General features: G+C 39.1%; 1 protein-coding gene across 13 annotated transcripts in view; it reads right to left on the reverse strand.

The window, feature by feature from the left end:
- Positions 1 to 21,769, reverse strand: part of LOC311440270 (uncharacterized protein) — a 145,118-nt gene that overhangs the window by 112,148 nt on the left and 11,201 nt on the right. For 12 of the 13 annotated variants that reach the window (XR_014695294.1, XR_014695295.1, XR_014695296.1 and 9 more), the window contains one exon: positions 8,612 to 8,747. Coding sequence is in view for 6 of the 13 variants with exons in the window: in XM_084526938.1 (XP_084383064.1) it covers positions 8,612 to 8,747 (136 nt within the window). In the remaining 7 variants the exon portion in view is untranslated. Of the gene's footprint in view, positions 1 to 1,194; positions 1,287 to 8,611; positions 8,748 to 21,769 lie in introns of all 13 variants that reach the window. The other variant, XR_014695298.1, reaches the window with a different exon arrangement.

Genomic DNA, 21,769 nt, shown 5'->3' on the forward strand with positions numbered 1-21,769 from the left:
TTTAACTCCATCTAGTAGTGCTTTTTCATAAAAAACAACTGAGTAGTACTCAGAAATATCCAAAACCCCCATGTGCCAGTCACAGCACAACTCTGAAAGTCATTTATTCTGTGGGTCTCCGTTTGGCCCTGAGATATAGGGACTTTTTACACTTACTAGAAAAATTTGCATGATTTCCTTAAGGCTTGTAAAAACTGAAGCTCTCAGATATGGCCAAACACAGAGGTATCTTTTAAAATATTTGTCATATACTTTTAAATTTCTGGAAAGTTATGCAATGCAAAAACATCAGGATTATCTACTAGGATCCACAGCAATAACTGAGGTCAGGAGTTACACTCAACAAGATCAGAGAACACTTTGCAATCCAAGTCTGTTTTGACTTGTACAATTTGTAGCAGCCAAAGCACAACTCTGTATCTGAAGTGGGTGTTGATGTAGCATCAGACAACACAAAAAGACCCTTTCACTGTGTTTTCATTGATTTAAAGTGTTTCCTCATGGTAAAAAATAATAATAATAAAAAAAATAAAAGTAATTAGGAATTACAGCACCAGTATCTACAAAAGCATTATTTTTACATCAATCAGTTAAACCAGCTTTACAGGAAAGGACCTGGGCCAGCCTCACTTGTACATATGACCAAGAGAGGCTCAGAATGAAAGCTAAGAACAATTGTATTTTAAAGGATGCGTGCATTTCTTTTCTCCTCTGCTATTACTATACTGTGCAGAACACTTTATCACCCAGTCCCTCGAAAAGCTGCAGCGCTTTCTGGAATTCGTGCCAAAAAAAAAAAAAACACTCTTTAGCAGACAGGTCAACTTTTTCTCAGCTGGTTAAATTAGGAAAGAGATGAGTTGTCTCTAGGTTACTAAAATCCATAAATCAGATAACTTGACAACACCCCCGCCAAATCATAGCAAGAAAAACAAATCCATTTACAAAACACTGGATTGATACAAATGGTATTTTCTTTTCACTTCCCATGGCTATGTGGATATTTTAGGCAACAAGAAGATAGAATTAATATCCTTTAATACTGCAAGGAACACATTTCAGAATAAGTGGTAGTATCCATCTATTCCTCTTATACAAAAGAGGATAAAAACTAACAAAGCTGAGTTTTATCATCAGCAACTAGGAGAATCAGGAATGTGTGCTGACATTATGGGTAGAAAAGAAACAACCTACCTCCTTAGCTGGCCTACCAGGATTTTGAGGTTAGATAGATGCAGTGAGGGTTAGAAAAGCATAGTTTCCTTCCACAAACAAAATGTGCCAGCCTGTCAGAGTGTTGCAGACAATAGATGGTTATGCGACTATTTACTCTACCTGATCTTCTCCAGTTCATGATGACAGCGCTCTCTCTTAAGTTTACCATATCCACATTCCCATAATGGCTTATGACAATGCAGTAATCCATGACTACCTGCACAGATGCACATTTATTCTTTCTGTTGACAGAAATTGAATTCATTTTTCAGAACTACCAATATAGCTCCCTACAACCTGAGCTAGTGGAGAACTGTCACACTGCAGTGAATTGAGTAGTTTTGAGGACAAACCATTGGAAGGAGACATTATGTAACAAAAGCATCCAATTTCAAACACCCTCTTTCCAAGGAAAAAAAGAGTCTTGACACAGAGCATTGTCTGACACAAAGGCATCAAAAAATAAGCTGTGCTCCAGAGTTCCCATAGTTACTTTGTGTATTTGAGTGTAATTTTAATCATTTGTTTACATTTGTAAGGCTCTAAGAAATGGAACTATAAGGAGAACTTGACTGCTAGAAATCTCATATTCCCGGCTGAGATAAATTCATTGAAAGAAATGTGATAAAGAAAGTGTAGGCTTGGAAAAAAGGAGGAAAATGGAACAAAACTATAGGGCTTTCATGTGAATTTTTAAACTGTCATAATGGAGAGAAGCAGAGCTAACAGGGGTAACAGAAGAAGTACAGGGTCAGCTTTCGTATCAAGTACAAAGAAAAAAATAATCCATGATGAACAAAGTATTCTAGATGATGGAGGATATCATTTCTGCCTGAATTTTGGAATACATCAGAGAAATGAATGAGATACATGACTCCACAGCCAGAAAGAAGCTCACAGAAGTCTAACAAGTGACACCTGCACATGTCACCAGGAGGAACAGCTAGACAGCAAAAATCTTGTCTTTCTGGGTTTTCTTTTATTTTTATCTTAGACAAACTTAGCTGTTCTTAAATAATACCCACTTGGCACCTGTAGCTTAATTTGCTTAATTCACCTCTCCTTGCATGAGTTAAGTTACTGCATTAAAAATTTACTGTTAATATTTCCTATTCTTCCTAGTGCCTAACTTTCTTATGAATCACTGCAAGTGTGTTACACATTACCTCTACTTCACCTTCAGATTTATCTGGGAACAAAAAGATTATTTAAAAGAAGCCATTTTAACATTTTCCTACACTTCTACTATTGCTTTCAATGGAACTTGTTATAATATATAGTTTTGGCTATGCATTCTGTCACTGAGTACAGACACACCATTCAACCACAAATGACCTCCGCTTCTCATTACTAATATTCTTTCACTGCATGCATTCCACACAGGAACTACACCTTAAAGCAACATCAGTTCTCTGTGAAATTAGAAACTGAACACTGTTTCATTAGCTACTTTTTATTTGATGCAGACGGTGCATGGGTTTTAGACTTAAGTTCATAACCTGTTCATAAGCAGTATTTTTTCAGTTCACTTGTTACTGTGGAAAAGAACCAAACCAATTAAGAATGCTAAAATTGCCGTTTCATTTACACTGAGGAAAGAGAGAGATTCTGCTAAACTGACAATAAAGAAAAAATATCTCACTATGAGAATTATCCAATTTGACTAGATAGGTCATTTCATTAACTAAAAAGTAACAACATCTCTAATCAGACTTTCTCACCTATAAATTACCATTTTTATCTCTTCAAATCTTCTTTAATTCACTGCTGCTTTTCTTCCCAGTTGCTACCAGCTACTGCCTTTGAAACATTACAATCAACCACATCAAAAGCAATTTTAGATGGGGGGAGAGGGGGTCATTTGGGGATGAAAATTTTGGGCCATTTTACCTGTTTTTCCCTAACTGCTATATTTTATCACAGATTTGCTTAAGCCAGAGCAACAATATATCATTCAGAGCATACACCAGGCATCATAGGAGACTGTCTCTCGGTCCAGTAAAGATTGTCCACTGGACTTCCCCCCCATGCACAAGGAACAGCACCATGAGAAGTTTTTCACCATGCAGAGAGCAAGGTCAACACAGCCCCAGAGGCACCTGCTGCAGGAAACGGTGCAAAGAGGTAAGGAAAAGACAGACACATCAACAAGGAAAGCACAATGTCCAGAAAGAAATGTTAAGAATGAATATGTATGTATGCATATTTTAGTGATTTTTTTTATATATATATGAATATAGGCGTGTGTGTATATATATATATATATGAATATACTTGTATATGTATATATATATATACACACACGAATACAGGTGTGTATATATATATATATATGAATATGAATATATGTGTGTGTGTGTATATATATAAGACAAACACACAAGTTAAAGCTGCCTCCAGAAAGTTTGAAGTTGTGGGATGGATAACTAACTCATGCAGACATTGACCTTGATAGTGCTGGGGCCCTGGCACCAAACACCAGACACAGGTCACTGCTGTCATCTCTTCAGATACATTTCTATCTTGTTAGCTGTCTCAAAGGAAATTAAGACTGGGTAAGTTAAAGCTGCAAGCAGGGTCTTATCACTTCAAGTCCCTGTCTGAAAATCCATGTGTTCAGCAGAGCCTCTTCTTTGATTGTCTTCAAAGCTCAGACCGAGACCTTTCTACTGAAAGGTCTCCTATTTGACTATTTTGCCTGCTCTCCCTTTTCTTCTTCTCTTTTTGACTATCTTTCCTTCATTTTCCTTGCTAAGAAATGCTACTCTCACTGAAGCATTGAGTCCTTCTCTTTTCTGAGACTTAACACATATCTGCTGTATCCCAGATGAAGACAGTCAGCACTCTGGACAATGACAGAGTAGGTAAGAAACGTCAGACTTTCACCAAGAAAGTATCTCACAGAAGCTTCCAGCAGAACACAGGCACAGCAAGATGCCCCAGTTATCCTTTAACAACATTTGGAAAATAATCCAGAAACAAGTCAGAGTCACACAATTACAGCATTGGTACGTTCATCGGAGACATTAACCATCACTCTCAAATTAATGTCAAGGGTTTGCTTCTGTTTATGCTCACTGAAGAAAGCAAATAATTCCACTGGCAGTCTGCTCTCTGATTCTGAACAATTTGCTCTAGTGAAACTTCCACCAAAGGCCTCAGCATCCTCTCCTTTGGCACAAGCAGCACAACCAAGCAATGAAGAAAAAGGCAGATTTCTCTAGAAAGCTGGGAAAAATATTTTTCCACCCCAGAAACTACTCAGACTGAATATCACTACAATTTACCTCTTTGTTGGAACAAATTGGTTCCTGAGCATGAGTGAATATAAATTCAGCTTTTCAAAGTACTATAGAAAGAGTGTGTCATTTGCTTGATTTATGCAGCACCTTTAGAAGACCAAGAGTAGATCTCTGTGCCAATGATCTACATTCACATCAAAGGAGATTTTAGGATGCAAATTTCCCTGAGTTAACTAACCTGTGCACATGCTTTTTCCTTCAATGAAAGCAATGAAATCACTACCTGTCCCAGAAAAGGTAGGTACGTATAAATAGCACTCTGTTTCTCTCTGTGTCGCTCCCAGCACGCTACTGAGCTGACCTGAATATCCCAGTTTTATTCCCAGGTCCAAACCTCCTACTTCTTCCAGATGTGTTAGTATGCTGATCAGTTTAATCACTACTACAACAGATCATAAACAGGGCACAGTCAATCATGTGGTTTTAAAAAATAATAATAAATTATTTCACCTATTAGGGGTCCTTTCCTAATGCTAGAAAGCTGCTCAAGCACTCTCCTGGCACATCAAAAGAGTATTTACCCTTCAGCAACGAATCATTTCTCTCTGCTCTCTAATCTCTTCAATATTATATGGTATAACTGATACTATACAACAGGTTTTGTAGCTCTTGCCATTGGCTCAGTTTTTCTCATAGATATAATGAAACCCAGGAAATCTGTACCTTTTCCTGCCTTAGTCTCATTTTCATTTGAATGGAAGATCATACGTAGGGTATGTGAAATTGAAGGTTTCTGGAACGTTGTCATTTATATGCTTAGACATTAACATTCTTTCTCTGTGGTAGTAGTATGCTACCTTCAAGTAGGCTAACCACACAGTTTTAGTGATGCACCTTTTAATCTGTCAAATTGTAATGAGCCATTTGCTTTTTCTGTTAACAGAGGTGGTTTTTTTCACTTAGCTTGAAGTACTTTCTACTAATATCCAAGCAATATTTAAAATAAAAGCCTAACAATTAGTAATACCACCTGGCATTTGTTTCTAATTTTTTTCCACATAATTTGAACATGTCATGACTCTGGGTAACCATTATTAACTGCAGTTTATAACAGGAAAAAAAAAAAAAAAAAAAGACTTCTCCAGAACTGAAGTGCTCTGCCACATGACACAGAGCCTGCCAAAGGTGCAGTGAGGAATAAAAAAATGAATTCTGTTCTCTAAGATCAATGCTTATACCAAGGCTAGATCAGATATGGTCATGAGCCTATTCAAACCATTACAAAGAGCTACAGGTATCAGTGGGTTGGAGGAAACATTAGGAGATGCAGCTTCTTCTCTTGTCTTTGGGCCTAATTTATTGTGATCTTCAGCAAATAATCACAATACGCCAAGGTTTCCCAGTCTGTAAAATGTGTAAAATATCTATACCATGCATATGCATTGGCATTTTCACCACAGGACAGAGAACTGATGTTTTTTTTTCTCTTGGGTTTTTGTATAGTACATCACGGTAGTTTTACATTTCTTTTGACTGCTGTGTGAAACTGTTTAATTCACGTGGGATCTAACAGGATGTGAGATGCTGAGCTGAGTTATCTTTCAAATATCATTCAGTATTACAAACAGCAGCACCAGGCTGGTGAAAATTATTACGTTTAAACAATGTCAATGAAAAATAGGGAGCCAGAATTTGCCTTCTTGCTTGGATGCAGTGCATGACTCAGTGCAATGATACCTGACGTTACAGGTCAAATGGAAAACAAATACGCTGATGGAGCCATAATTTGCAGAAGATTTAAAACAAATTTTAGAACTTCAATTGCATAAACACTTTAAATCATGCAGAGGGAGATGTGGATTTTTTAAGTCATTAATAAATATCAGCTGACATCCCTGATATTTGGTAGAAATGTATCTTCTCTATTTCTGCACTTTAACAGAGCTTTCAAAAGGTACTTGCTCTGATAAACAAATGAATTGCATGTAATGGCCATGGCAGCTACTGGACATATTTCCACCTTTACTTCCCTTCATAGCAGTGAAATGGGTGAAATCAGAGAGTGCTACCTAAATAAAACCTCTTCGGTCATGGAATAGGTAAAATGCCAACTTTTTTTGGTGTTATTAGAGTTGCACTAAGTACCTGTAATACTTCTAGTAAGCCACTTCAGTGGCAGACTCCTCCCCTGCCTTTAAGTGGAACAGTTTGTTCCAAGTGTGAAGGGACTGAGCACGCAGCTCCACTCGTTCTGTTCCCAGTTCTGTCACTGCCTGCACGAGTTATGTGACTTTGTCCTTTATGTTCAGTCTTCTTTGCCCTCATTTACAGATCCATGTTAGTTATGTACAGAAAACCTATACAGATTATACCCAATTTCCAGACAAAGTGAATTATCATGTCTTGATAATTTGTGTACAATTTTATATAAGTACAAAAGAAATTCAGTGCATTATTTAAAAACAGAAAACAAGGGATTTTAGCATTCCATACAAAGACAAAGTGGTTAAGAATATGGCAGTGGTAAAGGGTAAGTTTTAGACTTTCTTCATGCTCTGGAGGCAATTAAAGAATTTTCAGTCTACAGTGTGGTCCATCATAGACCTGTGTTAGGTTTTCTTTTTAAACGATGTCTTGTGTGATATCAGAAGGCTCAATGTCACTCTGTAATTAGGTTTCTGTTTTCTTCCTTTATTTTAGAGTATTTTGCACACAATTCAGAGATAACTTGTTTAATTTCCTGCTTGTTGTCAAATTTCAGTTGGAACGTTCACGAACAGTATCACTTTTTTGGGGGAGGGAAATAAAACCACAGACTTCTTACCCTGTGGTTACCAAGATCTTGGTTTCTGTGTTCAGGACTCTGGACTCTCCCACTCAGTTTTCTACAATGGGATTTGAAACGTTATGCATTTGTTTTTATAGATATCTACTTCTTTGATTTAATAGTTCTACGGTCAAGAAGGAGTTTTTATGTAGAACATTTTAATCTATATTACTATACCCTTTTCACTCATCATACTGCATATGAAAATTCAGTCTGCTCTGTGATTTAACATCCAGACCAACACCTTCTATACTCCTAATTTGATGAAAAATACTAGGACTTAGCATTTTACAGTAGAATCACTCTCTTTTGATCTCTTCTACTTTCCAAAATTTCTTAAGCATCACAGGAAGAATGAAAATGAAGCTCTGACATCCATCCTACTGAAAAAACTAGCCTAAGTTGCTTTTCAGTAGAACCATAGAGAGATTGCCTGCCAATCAAGCAGCAAAAGTATATTATTCAGAGTGTATTTGTGTCCATTTCCAAAAAGCAGCTTGCAAATATGTCCAAGTGCAATAAATTTCTTGTGCTCCAATGTATTTATGGAAGTGAGTAATCAGCAGTCAATTTTAAACAAGCTCTTTTTAATTTCATGTCTTCCCCAATATCATCCCAGCCTGTGCCAGAGAGCTACCCTGAACAGTATCATTTTCTCACACCACAGCTGCCAGCAGCTCAGTGGCTTAAGAACTGGCTGATGGGGATTAGGATTGGGGGGGGGGGGGGGGAGGGGGTTGTAAATGGTACGTTATCCACCATCACAACCTACCAACTTTTTTTTTTGTCTGTATTTTAAATGTTAAGGCAATGCTGTACACATTGAAAAAAGACTAGAAGATATGTCCAGATTAGCTACAGTTGCCCCTTCACCTGACATACTCCTTCCCTCTGATTGCTTTACAGTCATAAAATAAAACTTCTCCACCATCAGGGAGAGAACCAAGCTCACCAAAAACAGCTGGAGATCAACAGGAACTAGAGACAGTTACCAACACATAACACTCTCCTACATTTCTATCTTGAGGACCTTTGTAGCTGAAAAACCCTGCCCTCAGCAGGCCAAAAGCTCTAGAGGCACAGCAAAAGTGCAATAGCTCTGTTACACAGAGCAGAGCCCTGTGTTTACACCAGTGGTTCTTCCTGTGGCTTCAGGAAAGGGGTGTGTGGAAAACTACTGCAAAAGCCTCTGGTGAGAGAAAAAATCATTGCAGCTTCTTCAGCAGATAATGAGCAGTGATACAGAAACACACCAAGGTGACAGGACCAAGTGTTCTTTCCTTCTCCACGAAGGAACCCGAGGTCTGCACGAAAGCTGTTCACTAACCTGCACAGCTGACAAGGGCTTTCATCCTTAGCTTCAGGTTCTAAATTCACAGCAAACAATGGGCACGTTGCCACGCAGTATGTTGGCTCAGGCCAGCCATGCACAGGGAATGACTTTCTGAGGGAGATGACTGGGCCTGTAAGGAGAAATATATATCAAATGTAGATGACTATGAAGTAATAGAACTAGGAGCAATTGACCAAAACAAGAAATCCATATTAAATGAAAAAATTATGCAGCATTTGGCTGAAGGAAAGGACTTAAGGACTAGTCCTAAAAGCTATAATCCTAGCTTAGAGAACGCAATTAAAGAAAAAATATTGAAATAGTAACAAATTAAAATAGCTGGTGGGAGACAAAGGATATAGAAATGCTTCCAGAGTTGAGAAAAATATACAACACATGAGGATGTTGTTGCTTTACAAGGTACCAGCAGGACCCTCAGAGGGAGTCACCATTTGTCACTGCTTCAGAGAGGAACATCTCACTGCAACTGCCCTCAAAGTGGAGCAGCAGCGCCCAGCCAGGATAATGCAAAGGTAGGGCAGTCAAACGTGTGTGCAGCATTCTCAGATAGCACTGGCTCGAGCACAGCCAACTACGTGGCTGCTTATACCACAGATTAGGTTTACTTTTTCCTCCCAATTCTACCAGCACCTAAAGTAATCAGGATTCCATCCAGGATAGAGAAAATAGGGCTAGGACCTCTCCGGCTCTTTCTATGCCTGACTGAGATAAAAATAAAAGGAACAAGCGTGTAGAGCTAAGTGGCTTTTCCATTCTAACAATCTTCATGCCCTTGAAATTTAGTTTGAAATGGAGCAGCCTGCTATTTCCACATCAAAAATCAATACAATCAACAGGTTAAAACATTCTCAGTTACAATGAAAAAGTATCTGGGGAAATAATACATGATACGTTAACAAACATCTGAAAACTTAAAGGCCATCAGGAAATAGAAAATCTCTCTGCTTGCCCAAGGCAAAGACATGGCAGTATAGATGAGCACCACGCAGGAAGCAGAGGAGGTAGGGTGGCTGCTCCCAGCGCTGCCAGCTAGCTGCTCCGTGACCTTGGGCAAGTCACTTAGCTGCCCCCTGCCATCAGGAATTAAAAATTTTTCTTTAGCTTATTGGCTCACAATCTGTGTGTAGGAATTGTATTTCTCCTATATACAGTAATTCTTGCCTAGTTAAGAATCCTCTAAACATTAGGAATATATGCATAACGTAATAAAATGACACCATTTAGCACGAGACTGTAGTAGAAAAGATCTCCCAGAGATTTCTCCAGCTTGCACCAACTCATCCAATTGATATTCTGGAAAATGCTGTGGACCTATAGTGAAAGTCTAATTTTTATTCACATAAAACAGAAAAGAAGCAGCTTAGCATAAATGCAGTCAGATGAATCAGAATAAATAAAGTAAATGGGGGGGAGGGGGGAAGTTGATTTTATTATTCTCATGTTAAAATATTGTCAACAGCCTAGTTTTAACTTCCTTCTCAATGCCTGCTGCCAAAGCCTCCAGCTGCCTTAGAGATCCAGGCTCATGGCATTTCTTTGCCCGAGCATCAACTCCTGACCACGGGATGGGGTAAAACCTTCTTGCCCTCCCTCTGCCTTGAGATAATAAGTAAGAGAGAATCATTTCACAGGACTGTTTTAAACACGCTTTCATTTGACCCCTCTTTTTGAGATGCAACGTCTGTGATGAAGCTCTGAGAACGAGACTTTTTAAACAGTCTGCTGAGGTACAGCGTACAAGCTCTGCGAATGCCATATATACACACATACGAGTGGGTGTGTGGGTGGGTGTGCGTGTGTAAATAAAATGGCCTAGTTTAAAATGTCTTTAATAACCAATATTTGACAAATTGAACCAAATGGGTGCGAGCTCCCCCTGCTGACTCAGAAGCCAAAATAAAGAATCCTCTTCAGAAGGCTTTGCAAAGCCTTTTGATATTGGCTCAAGGTCAAAGGAGTGGACCGGTGTAAGGATGTTAATTTAAGCACAGTTAACAACACAGGCCGAAAGCTAGCAACAAGGACGGTCTGTGCTTTATTTTTATTCCACTAGGGTGCTTTTACAGCAGCTACCAATTCTGATTTCAGTGAAAAACCTACTGATTTACAGAGTAACAGAATAAAATCATTTCATACAAACTTCATGCTCCCAAAAAATAGAAATATCAAATATTAAAACTGTTATCACTACAAGAATATGGAATGTTGTCTTTCAATTTTGGTATGAACACAATATATACCCGACTGCAGGCAGACACCTACCATCTCTTTCATCAGCTGTAACACACACCTGGATTACTGTACCACTTACACTAAAAAATAAATGTAAAAATCACAGCCATCACAATTTGAAGACTATGCCAGAGTTTTCACATTCACAAAAGTATATCATGCAATGGCCCAATCAAAGATCATCTTCAAAAAAATAATAATACCCTTTGAAATAGACCCTGTTTAATATTTTATTGCTATCAAGTCCAGATTTCTCCACAATTCTTCAAGCCACCTTCACAAATAAATAGGAGGACACTTCATCCTCATCCGTTGGCTATATTTTATACAGTTCCTTATTTTGGTTGCAAATATTTTATATCACAGAGAAGTTTGGATACGAACAAGTCAGGTTTTTTTTACTGCTGCATTTCCAGAGGCATTTGAAAAGGAACTGCTGACATCTACTGGCCCAAATTTTAAAGGACTCAATTTACAGTTATTCTCAGATAAAATCTAGTGGCTATGATTTCTTTCTCAGATGATGGCAGAAGAGGGAATTCTGTTGAAATTAACAGAAATAAACCCATTCTCTGCCACTTAGCAGTTCATTTATGTCTGCAAGAAAATGTAAAGTGGAGAAGTCAGGAAGTGCATCTGCTAGGCACCAACAAATTGTCGAATGTGGAAAACACATCAGTGCCTGACTGCCACACGAGGCTGCTCCACCCAGCACAGCACAGCACAACTGCACGTTTTATGCTGCAGATACTGAAAGGATTTTGCAAATCTGATGAGGAGCACAATCAGCATCCTCATCCTCACCATTTTCTCAGAAGAGATCCAGCTCCCACTCAGCATTGTACTTGTGAGCCTTGAGGCTGCTGCCCAGAAGACTCAGTGCCAGCTTGGGCACTCAGGCTCTGCAAAATGCACATCGTGCTGGGGAGTCAGAGAGGGTGGGGAGGAGAAGAGTGCGGCTGAAGTGCTTCAGTAGGTGATTCAATATTTCAGACCGAGGGGCCATAAATAGATCCGCTCCCCTTGCCCTTGGCCTGGAATCGTTCACCAAGCATCCATTATTTCACAATTCAATGCTCAGGCCAAGTCAGCTGCTTCAGATGACCATGTCCTGGCATACACAATACCCCTCTTCTCCTCGCTGTATTTATATGTCCCTTCTCAAAGCAGCCACACTGCTGTCCTTTCACTCAGCACTCTGTCTTTATATTTTTGGACGCAGGGAATGGAAATTGCACCTATTCCCAAGACAGGCATTTTCCTGTTGTATTTCAGAAACCTGGGCTAGGACGCTGGGGCTAGGGCTTGACCAGGAGCAGCAGGTAGCTTGTGGAATGGCATTACCACACAAGCAGCTTTGGGAATGCCAGCCTGAAGAAAAGTAGGCACCTGTAAGGCTAGGGAACAACTCTGCTTTAAAAATGTTCCTTAAATGGAGGACTGACTGTAGCACTTACAGAGGCAGACAGTTACATGAAGGTGTTTGGGGACGCAGGTCAAGAGCAGACTATTTAGCATGCAGTGAAGCCAGGTATGAGACATCTTCCTACGGTTTTATCTCAAAACAAACCTTTTTTTTTTTTTTCCCTCTTCCACTCTCCTAAGGGCAGGAAACCCAATTTTTACTTCTTCAGACAAGCAGAATTGTTCTCTTGTCAGCTGCATCACTACTGGCAAATCAGTACCTTTGACTTTCGTTGCCAATACCTGGCCAAAGCATCAGACAAGCAGGAGGGCAATTAAAATATCACTCTGGTCCAAGAAACATTATCGAAAGCACACAGGCTTCAGTGATAACATTTAACTAGGCTTACATCAAAATACTGCAGCAGACCTAGTTAACAAAAAGCATCATGCAGCTAAATTGGCCTTCTCTTTCTGTGGTCCTTTCCTCTTCGCAAATCAAAACACACATCTACTCTGCATAATGATTGCTTCAGTTTTACAGGATTCTTACTTCTGTGGAGCTTTTCAAAAATGAATAAAAGACAGAAAAATATTTTTCACTGCTGTAGTTTTCAACACTTCGGACAAACTCTTGAGATAGTATGTTACTGTAGGAAAGCTGGAAAGTGCCTGACAACTGTAGGAATGCAGCTGTGCCTGGGATGACTGGAGAACACGAGCTGAATAACCAAAACCACACCCAGAGAAAGATGTGGAAATAAATGCCAGCGAGGAGGAAGAAAGCATCAGCAGACCAGATGCTTCTCACAGCCAGCAGAGGTGCAAGAAGGTGTCATCCCAAGCCTGCTTCTGCAGAACCTCTACCAACAACAGGAATGTAAGAGGGTATGTCCAGCAGTCCCAAGAAAACATTTTTTCCAGAAGATATCCTTCAAGAAAGGATCTGCAGGATAGAAGCATTCACTACAGAAAATTACTACAAATAAGAAAATCTAGCACAAAAATCCCTCTTTTTCTCCCCTACATCTGCAAGCAGACAGTGGCAGGGCCAGCAGGAGGCCTTCAGAGAACTAGACTCAATTCAAGACAGGAGGGTAAATGTTTCTCTCTTCCACTGAATATTTTGTTGCAGAATTAAATTAGGAAGTTGGCCAGGCGAAGAGAAGTGAAAATTGATGGAAAATGAGAGTGTAATTTGGGGTCAAGGAGAACTGAAGGAAAAAACAGTAAGAAAAGAGATAGGCAGATAGACAGACAATGCACTTTAATGACTACACAGAGACCCATTTGAAACAGTGCTTTATAACCTTCCTAGTGCTCATCAGGTCTCAGCCAGCCAGTAGAAGATGTGCTCGACGTGCCGCAGTGAATAGAAAGGTTCAAACATTAATTAATGCACACTAAGACGTGCCCTGCCCTAAGGGTATGCAGTTTAAATTGGACAAATCTAGAACATGAGAGTAGATAAAGAAAAACAGAGAAGAGACAAAAGCTGGGTAGTATAAAGCAAGTCATACACCTTTTGTCAGTTTTTGTTTTTTTAATATTAGTATCTGTGGTAGAACAAGGATAAAGAGCTAGACAACACTGAGCTAACAGAAGCAAAAAGGGACACCTCAGATGCCTGACTTCACATTACAACTCAACGTGCTTTTTATCAGCAAAGTGAATAAGCCACAAAAGGGCGAAAGGTACACATGCAGTCATTTTAGATGGTAAAATGACTTTTTATTTCCTGACAGTGATTCAATAGCATTGGGTTTGTTTACCTATGGAGTCAGCTAATGTAGAGACGTACAGCCATGCTAAAGGAGATGTTCAGTCATTTGTGCTTAGCTCAAATAAAAATAGAGTCCAGGATGAAGTAGGCACGAGCTTCTCCAAAGTCAAGAATAATTTAAAAGTTATCTGTAAGAATGGTATACAGATTAAAAACCAGCTGTAAAAGGTAAGATCCAGACCTGCATTGTCCAAGACTCTGATTTAGTCCCATTCAAAGTTCCAGGGTATTTGCTGTATTTTTCTGTGATGGTGATAAGAGAATATGGCTTAAGATCAGCCCTCAATTATATAGATTGTCCTCCATTCGGAGACCCATTAAACACAGACAGATTTGCCAAAGACTTGATATCCAAACAGCAAAACCACTAGAAATTCTGGAAACGGGTGAAGTTGGAGGGCTTAAAGAATAAATCATATTTTGGAGAACTGTACTTGGATTTAGTTAAAACAGAAGCATATCTCCTTAGATTCAGTGTACAAAATCTTGAGAGATTGTGGTGAATGCATGGCCAGTCTCTACAAATAATATAAGGCAGATGCTGTTATTAATTGGCCATTTCAGTCTTTTATTCAGTTACTTTTGTAGACAAATGTTCTTATGCCATTTGGCTGCATCCACAGCAAGGATAGAAGATTGTCATCATTTCATCACGCTAACAAGGCAGTAATAAAAAAGAACTGGAAGTCTGGAAAGAAACTGCAGAAAATGTTAATGGTGGAGCCACAGCACTGATGCCAAATGTTTCCAGTAAGGGGGTATAATTATTTTCAGGTACTTACTCTATGACAGGAAAGAAATGGCTGAGAGCTTTCCTTTTTGGATCTTTGCTCCTAAAGCAGCAGTGGTGAGATGTACTGAATGCTCACAGCAATGAGGCAGTCTTGGAGCTTCTGCTTCTGGCGTCAGTAGTTGGAGTGACTTTAGAGACCAAGAGATTATAAAGCTGCTGAGCTTTTCAATTTGAATCACCTGGTACTTAACACATCCTTTAAGGCCAAGCATATGGTTAGAAAATTCTGAGCAACTCAAAGTTTTCTCTCTTAATCCGTTGGCTGACTTGTGACAAGTGTCTCAGGCTGAATATAACAGGACACCAAGGGAGAATTCACTGAATACAAATTACCTAAAGAGAGGCTACCTAGCATTTCTCCCTGTTTTCAAACACAGAGCTCAGCACAAGCATCTTCAAATTTGCCTGATTTACTGAGACATTTAACTGATACAAGTATTTAAAAAATTGGGTGTCTGTTGGTGACACCTCTAAAGTAGTGCCCAGTAGACACTCACTGCCCACGCCAAGATATAGAATATTCTCCAAGGAAGAACAGCAACTTCTTGGGAATTCTGTATCCATGTAGAAAATGTGTGTACAAGGAAAAACCCTGAACAGCAAAAAATGTCAAAAAGAAGAAAAAATCAACTAATATAAAGAAAATAATCCTTAATCAGATACTAAATGTTCTTTCTGGAGCATGTACTATACAGACAAGGAGGTACCCTTCCAATATTAAGAGCTTCCCCTACAAGATTTCAACAAGGTCTGTATTGTTTTACCTCAGTGAGAAGGTACCATGTTTTTGGAAGACCGGAGCAGACAGCCCAGTGAGAGCACAAATCTCTGCAGCAGATCTAACAAACCTTACTCAGATGGCCTCAGGATTAATGCAAATCTCACCCCAAAGACACTCCCCACAATTGTTTACTAATGGCAAGACTGAATTTATCCCATTTTTGGCTTTGTCACAGGCTTTCTGAAATGCTGGGCAAACCACCCAAATGCAACCCCTCTGCTGCCCACCTGTGAAATGGGCACACTTCCCCTGTGCACGCAGCGCTTCAAGGCCTGAGTGACACACACAGATAAAGGTACTGGTACTCTGTCTTAAAACTTTCAAGTTTCCCCTTCTTTCCAGGCCATCTGCAAAGCATGGATACATGTAAAATCTACTCCAAAATAGTGTGAGAATGGTTGTGTTCAGAAATTCATCTGGAGTCCTTTACTTGCTCTCCTTCCCCTACAACTTCCTGCAATAAGTATAGACTATGCCTCAGGAAAACAAAGCTATTTGAAAAGAGAACAGCTGCCATGGTGCTGAGTCAATACAGACAGACAAAATAAAATAAAATAAACTACACTGCATCTGTGGCAATGTGTTTTTTCCCTCCATAACAATATCCCCAATGCATAACGCCTTGGCAACAGTTTAGTAAACAACAGTTCAAGCGTGCGCTTCAAAGAAATGCATCCAAACCCTGGAATCATTAAAACAATACACTAATTCCTGCAATGGGGCATCCAAGCAGCTGCTCTTGCAGTACTTTGCTTTGGAACTATTTCCTCTGCCTTGCTTGTGTTCCTCTTAGTCATTTGCCTCTAAGCACTTACGGGGATGAACTGTGACAGGGTGCAAAGGTTATTTATTGCTGTTAGAAGCAACAACAGTAAGGGCAAAACACTCCACTGTCTTTTGCTAGGCATTAGTCGAGAGGTACTGCTCATCTTCTCCTGTGACAAGTATAGATTTATGGAAAATACTCATCTATGTTTTCACAGGAGAAGTTTCTCTCCACTGCAGCTATTTTCACAGCAAGCTACAAGGTTATCTACGCTTGGCATTCATGGTGGTAAGTCATAATCAACTAAAAGAAAGCCAAACAGGACTTAACTCTTCTTGATATGCACAAAGCCATCACACTGATTATTTTATCCAATGGCCAATGTAACCTAAGGAAGACATTAGAAATGTTTGCTTAGTGCTAGGGTATTAACTGTGTCATCCCTCATTCGCCCTGTTAACTGCATTAAAACATGCACTAACCCAGAGGATATAAAGTCACAGTAAACATGCTCTCGGGGGCATCCAGAAATACTGAAAATAAAAATAGAAAAGTGTGGCGTTCTGGCCAGGGAGTTCAGGCGTTTGGATCATCCCTTCAAACTTTTGCTTCATTTGAGGCTAAAGAGCATTCTGTTTATGTAAAAAAGACACCTGCAAAAAAAAAAAAAAAAAAAAAAAAAAAAGGCTTTAAAAAGTGGGAAAACCATGCCATGTGTTCAGAAGCAAAGTTTAAAAATGGCAGCTTTGTGAATGTTCTGAACCGTAAACTGGTTTTGTGAATATTATGAAAAGCAAAATGTACATTAGCAAATTGCAGCATTCATACTCTGTGAAAGAGAATTTGTACAGCTGTAGACCGGTACATTTGATCTGTGAAACTTCAGTAGAGCAGTTTTTCATAGGAACAAGCCAAATTCTTTAAAAATCTTTCTTTGCGTGGGAATAAGGCCTTTTGGAAACTAATAGGCTCATTTTTATTGTTCTCCCCTTGTTCCGCAAAGCATTCTCAGGGATGTAAAGGACTTTTCACTGGGGCATAAAGCAGAACACCAGCCACGGTTGAAGTAGCACCTAATAACACTAACTCTCATACAAAATTTCTTATGACTTTGTACACTACCTCTTATCCCTCACACCACTGAAAAGAGGACAGGGCACTGCTTCGGTCTGCTCCCCTTAACTCTTTTGGAGGCTGAATCGTTCTGTAAGGTTTCCACCGTATTCCTCTGCTCTGTACCTCATGCACAAGGAAGGCTGGATGTGGCCCTCCTGTCTGCAATTTGATGTCTGACTGCATGAATGAGTTTTACACAGAAATGAAAATGAGGAAAAAACAGGAAAACGTATTTTATGGACACAGATTAGGAATCTTGACACTACCAATCACATCTTTATGGGGCAGGATATAATTAAGATGTCAAAAAGTAATAAATTAGTACCAAAATAGAGCGATCTTTAATAATAAAGCTTTCATGTCCATAAGGAACTTTTTCTATTGCACAGAAAGCTTCCTAGATATAACAGAGCCAAATACATTAGACTTGTATTATCATTTATATCAATTCCTTTGCACATTCCTAGCAGCATAAAGGAATCTACAGCACATACAAGTAACCTACATTGAGCCTTGCCTGGTGGTATTGAATAAAGAGGTCTTGTGGACTTTATGTTTGCCATAGTTTTATCCAGGGATGCACCTTATTAATGGCTAGAACCTGCACATGATCTGTATTAGAGAGTCACAGCAAAAATATTTTAATATTCCTTTATAGGTAGCTCAAGCACCTCTGAATTTTTTTCATGGTATACGTGTCAACTACTACCTCCTATGTATTCAATGGTGAATAATATGGGATCCATATTCCCAGCCCTAACCATAAAAATACAGAAATCTTGAGAACAGTGGAGTAAAAGCTCAGTTTTCTGGAACCTCTCTGACAGAAAACTCTAAGGAATTCAGGTAACTGTATCTTCTAAGTCCTTTTTGCAAAGGCTTGGTTTAACTAAGCAAAACTTCGAGGCTACGGTTCATATTTATATTTTTTCCCCCTTTAAAGACCACCAGTTATTAGCATGGCTATTTCTAGTGACAGGACTGTATTATAATATTTGCTTAAAGTTTTGTCATTGATCATCTAAAACTGGAAAGTATCCTTGTTTCTTACTGCTCTATTTATTAGAGAAATATTGTCTTTACATGTTAACCAAGTATCTCTACAATGACATAGTTATAAATATGTAACACTTCTATCCTGTGTTTTTCTTACCCTGCCAGCAGGCATGCACAAGTAATTTTACTCATACAAGTAGTGCCAAAAGTCAAACAAGGCCACTCATCAAATATATATAGATTGTGCACCTAATGCTTGAAGGACTGAAGCTCTCTTCTAAAATATTAACTGAAAATAACCTGTATTTGTGCCATCTTCAAAGACAACACATATAGCCAATGACAAATCATTCAGCTATTATATACACCACCACCCCACCACCCACCCACCCCCAAAAAAAAAAGGTATATTCATTAGACACTTCTATAACTGTGTGCAAATTATGGCCAGCAACATATTTCCAAAAAGTGAAGCAACAATAAAACAAAATCTCTCACTAAGAGTACCTGAAGCACATGGCACTCTTAACTAGCTTTGCCCTTGAAAGCTGTAAGAAAAATACATCACCAAGAGTTTTCGAAACCACTTCATCATCACAGGAGAAGTAGATTTGGTATTTTATGTACCTACTCAGATGACCAGATCAAAGTGTTCTTTATGCATTCTTCATAATAATTGAAAAATATTCCTATCACTATCAAAAGCTCACATAAGCCAAAAGCCTGATGCATCTTTATTTTAAAAGATATGGGGAGAGGGAGATGTTTTAGCCATTTTCTTTTCACTAGCTGAATGCCATCTTGTAGATTAAAGAAAGTTTAAAAGAAAAGGGTGTGATCTGAGAAGATATGCTAACAATAGTGTGTGTTACTGTGCTGCACTGTCACCAAGGTCATTCTAACAAACTTGATAACCACCCAGTTTTTTTGTTTTTTTTTTTTTTTAATAGCCAAAGACATTTAATTTCATGAGTACAGACATAATGGAGCTCAATCTAAGAACTCTGGGCCTGCTCAAAGGTTAGGCTCAGTTTAGTGTCAGTTCAAACGAATTTAAACTCCCATCAGTGAACTGTTTGCTGCTGTGGGGGTAGCTAAGCAAGGAGGAAGACAAGCTCAGAGCAGTCCTGAAGCTATCTTAACTCACTTTGGAAGGAATGTCTATATTCCTATGTATATAAACTGTATCAACTCCTACAAATTTTGCTATAGTGACAAGGTGCACGCAACTGGGATAGGTTCCTATTTTCAGCCAAGCTCCTGTCCCACTTATAGTGAAGTTAAATACTAGACTCTTCAATGTCAGAAGTGCTGGGTCACTCTGTAAATCTCTCTCTGGTATTACACATCCTCACATGTTAAGAAAAAAAAAAAAAATCTGTGTTTATTTGTTTTGTTTTGCATTCACAAGAGCACAAATTCTTGCTAGCAGATGTCTAGGTTAATGCAGAGGCAAAGCTGTAAGTCATTCTCTCCCTTTAAAATTAAAGTCGTGGAGCAAGAGACATCATTTGCATAAGTGGAAGAGTCAACAACTTAAAGTGGTTTGAAAAACTTACAAGTTTACCAAAAAATATTTCACAGGGAAATTAAAAAGGCACATAAAATACAGAAAGCCATAACAATGTCTGCCAAAATCTAGATGCAAATATATTTAGGATTGGTTCCACTTTATGTTTGTTTTAGTTCCGCCGTAATGCTTAGATTTGCCTGGAGCTGACTCACACAGCTTCTGAAAGGAAGCAAAGTTTAACGTCTCAATTGAAGAGTGCAATCTGCCCAGGCACTGGATCTCCACGGCTTTTACTGACCAAGAAAATTATCTGATTTATAAAATGCTTGACATCTCTAAGAGCTTCTCCACAGGCCCAAATGCCTTGCCTAGGCCGAATTAGCTATAGCAGATAATTCTGCAGAAATGTTTAGCAAGCTTATTAGGCCCTGCGTACTAACAGAGAAAGGAAAAAAAAAAAAACTATTGCCATGGCTATTGGATCCTTCATGTAAAGTATTTTTCAGGACAAAGATGACAGCAGAATGCTTTATTGCTATTTGCTTCTGTCACCAGCCTGAGTTTAATTCAAAGTTTATTAAAGTAAGCTGGAGTCAGAAATTTAATAAACTCGTAATATGCAACTATTTTATACATTCCCTTGATGGGATGCTTCAGGACAAGGTACATCTCAAGAAGAGACACAGGCAGTCTGCATTGTTTCACTGTAAAACCTGGCTCACTCTAAAGATTTCCAACTGGAAAAAAAAAAAAAGTAAGAAAATAAGAAAGAAAACCATGTGAAATAATAAGTAGAAATAAACATATTCTGGTTTTTGATACATTTACGTAAGCCATACACACACACATAAATAAACTGTATAGATATACAGCTCATACATATATGGTTTATGGCCAAAAAAGTCTCACCAGATCAATATTCTCATGCAGTTCAGTTACAGAAATTGCAGCAAGTATTCACTTGGAGCCAGGCTGAGCTGGGCTCAGCTGCGTGTGTCACGTCCCATCAGAAACGCTCCTGGTCTCTGTCACTTCTTTTCAAGCTCACAGAAGCCAGCACCCTCCCCAGAGTTCAAGCCTTAGCAGTGGGAACCCAAAGCTCCCAAACTGGCTCCCACACTGCAGTTTACAGAGGTCATGGCTTGAACTGCTGCAGTGCCGGACCAGGTGGGCCAGCCTGTCCTAGGGAAAGGTTTGGAAAGTAACATGAGGCTCTTTTGTGGGCCATCTGTCCAACCACAAATCTTTTTTGACTCACTTTTATTTTTATCTCAGAAATGTATGGGGCTATTTGAACTTATGGGATAACATCTGAAGGCCCAGATGGGTGCATCTATTTTTCTGCCATCACCACTCTAAGGTGCTGAGGATCCCCCTGCTGAGGATCCCATTAACATGTAAATCTTCCCATCTTTGCCTGACACCTGAATTTTTCAAAATAATTTAGAACCCTGTTTTCTCACCTGCAGGGTACTTCTTCCTTTTAAATGGAAATCAGGTGTTCAGTGTCTTAGCCTAAAGTGTTAAATTCAGAACCATTTATCAGCTTCTCTCAACCCCCATTCATCTCTCAATCATCATTTTAGAGAAGATCAAACTGTCCTTGGTTCTCCTCCACCAAGAGCTCTAATCAATAACCAAGGATATTAAGCAATATAAAATACTCTGTGCCTGGGCGACAGAAAGGTTTTGTTGGTGCTTTTGAGGATGGACTGCACAATTTCGCTTCTGGGTCTACCATTCACAG

The sequence above is a fragment of the Aythya ferina genome (assembly GCF_964211825.1).
Source record: "Aythya ferina genome assembly, chromosome: 8".
NCBI classification, from domain to species: Eukaryota; Metazoa; Chordata; class Aves; order Anseriformes; family Anatidae; genus Aythya; species Aythya ferina.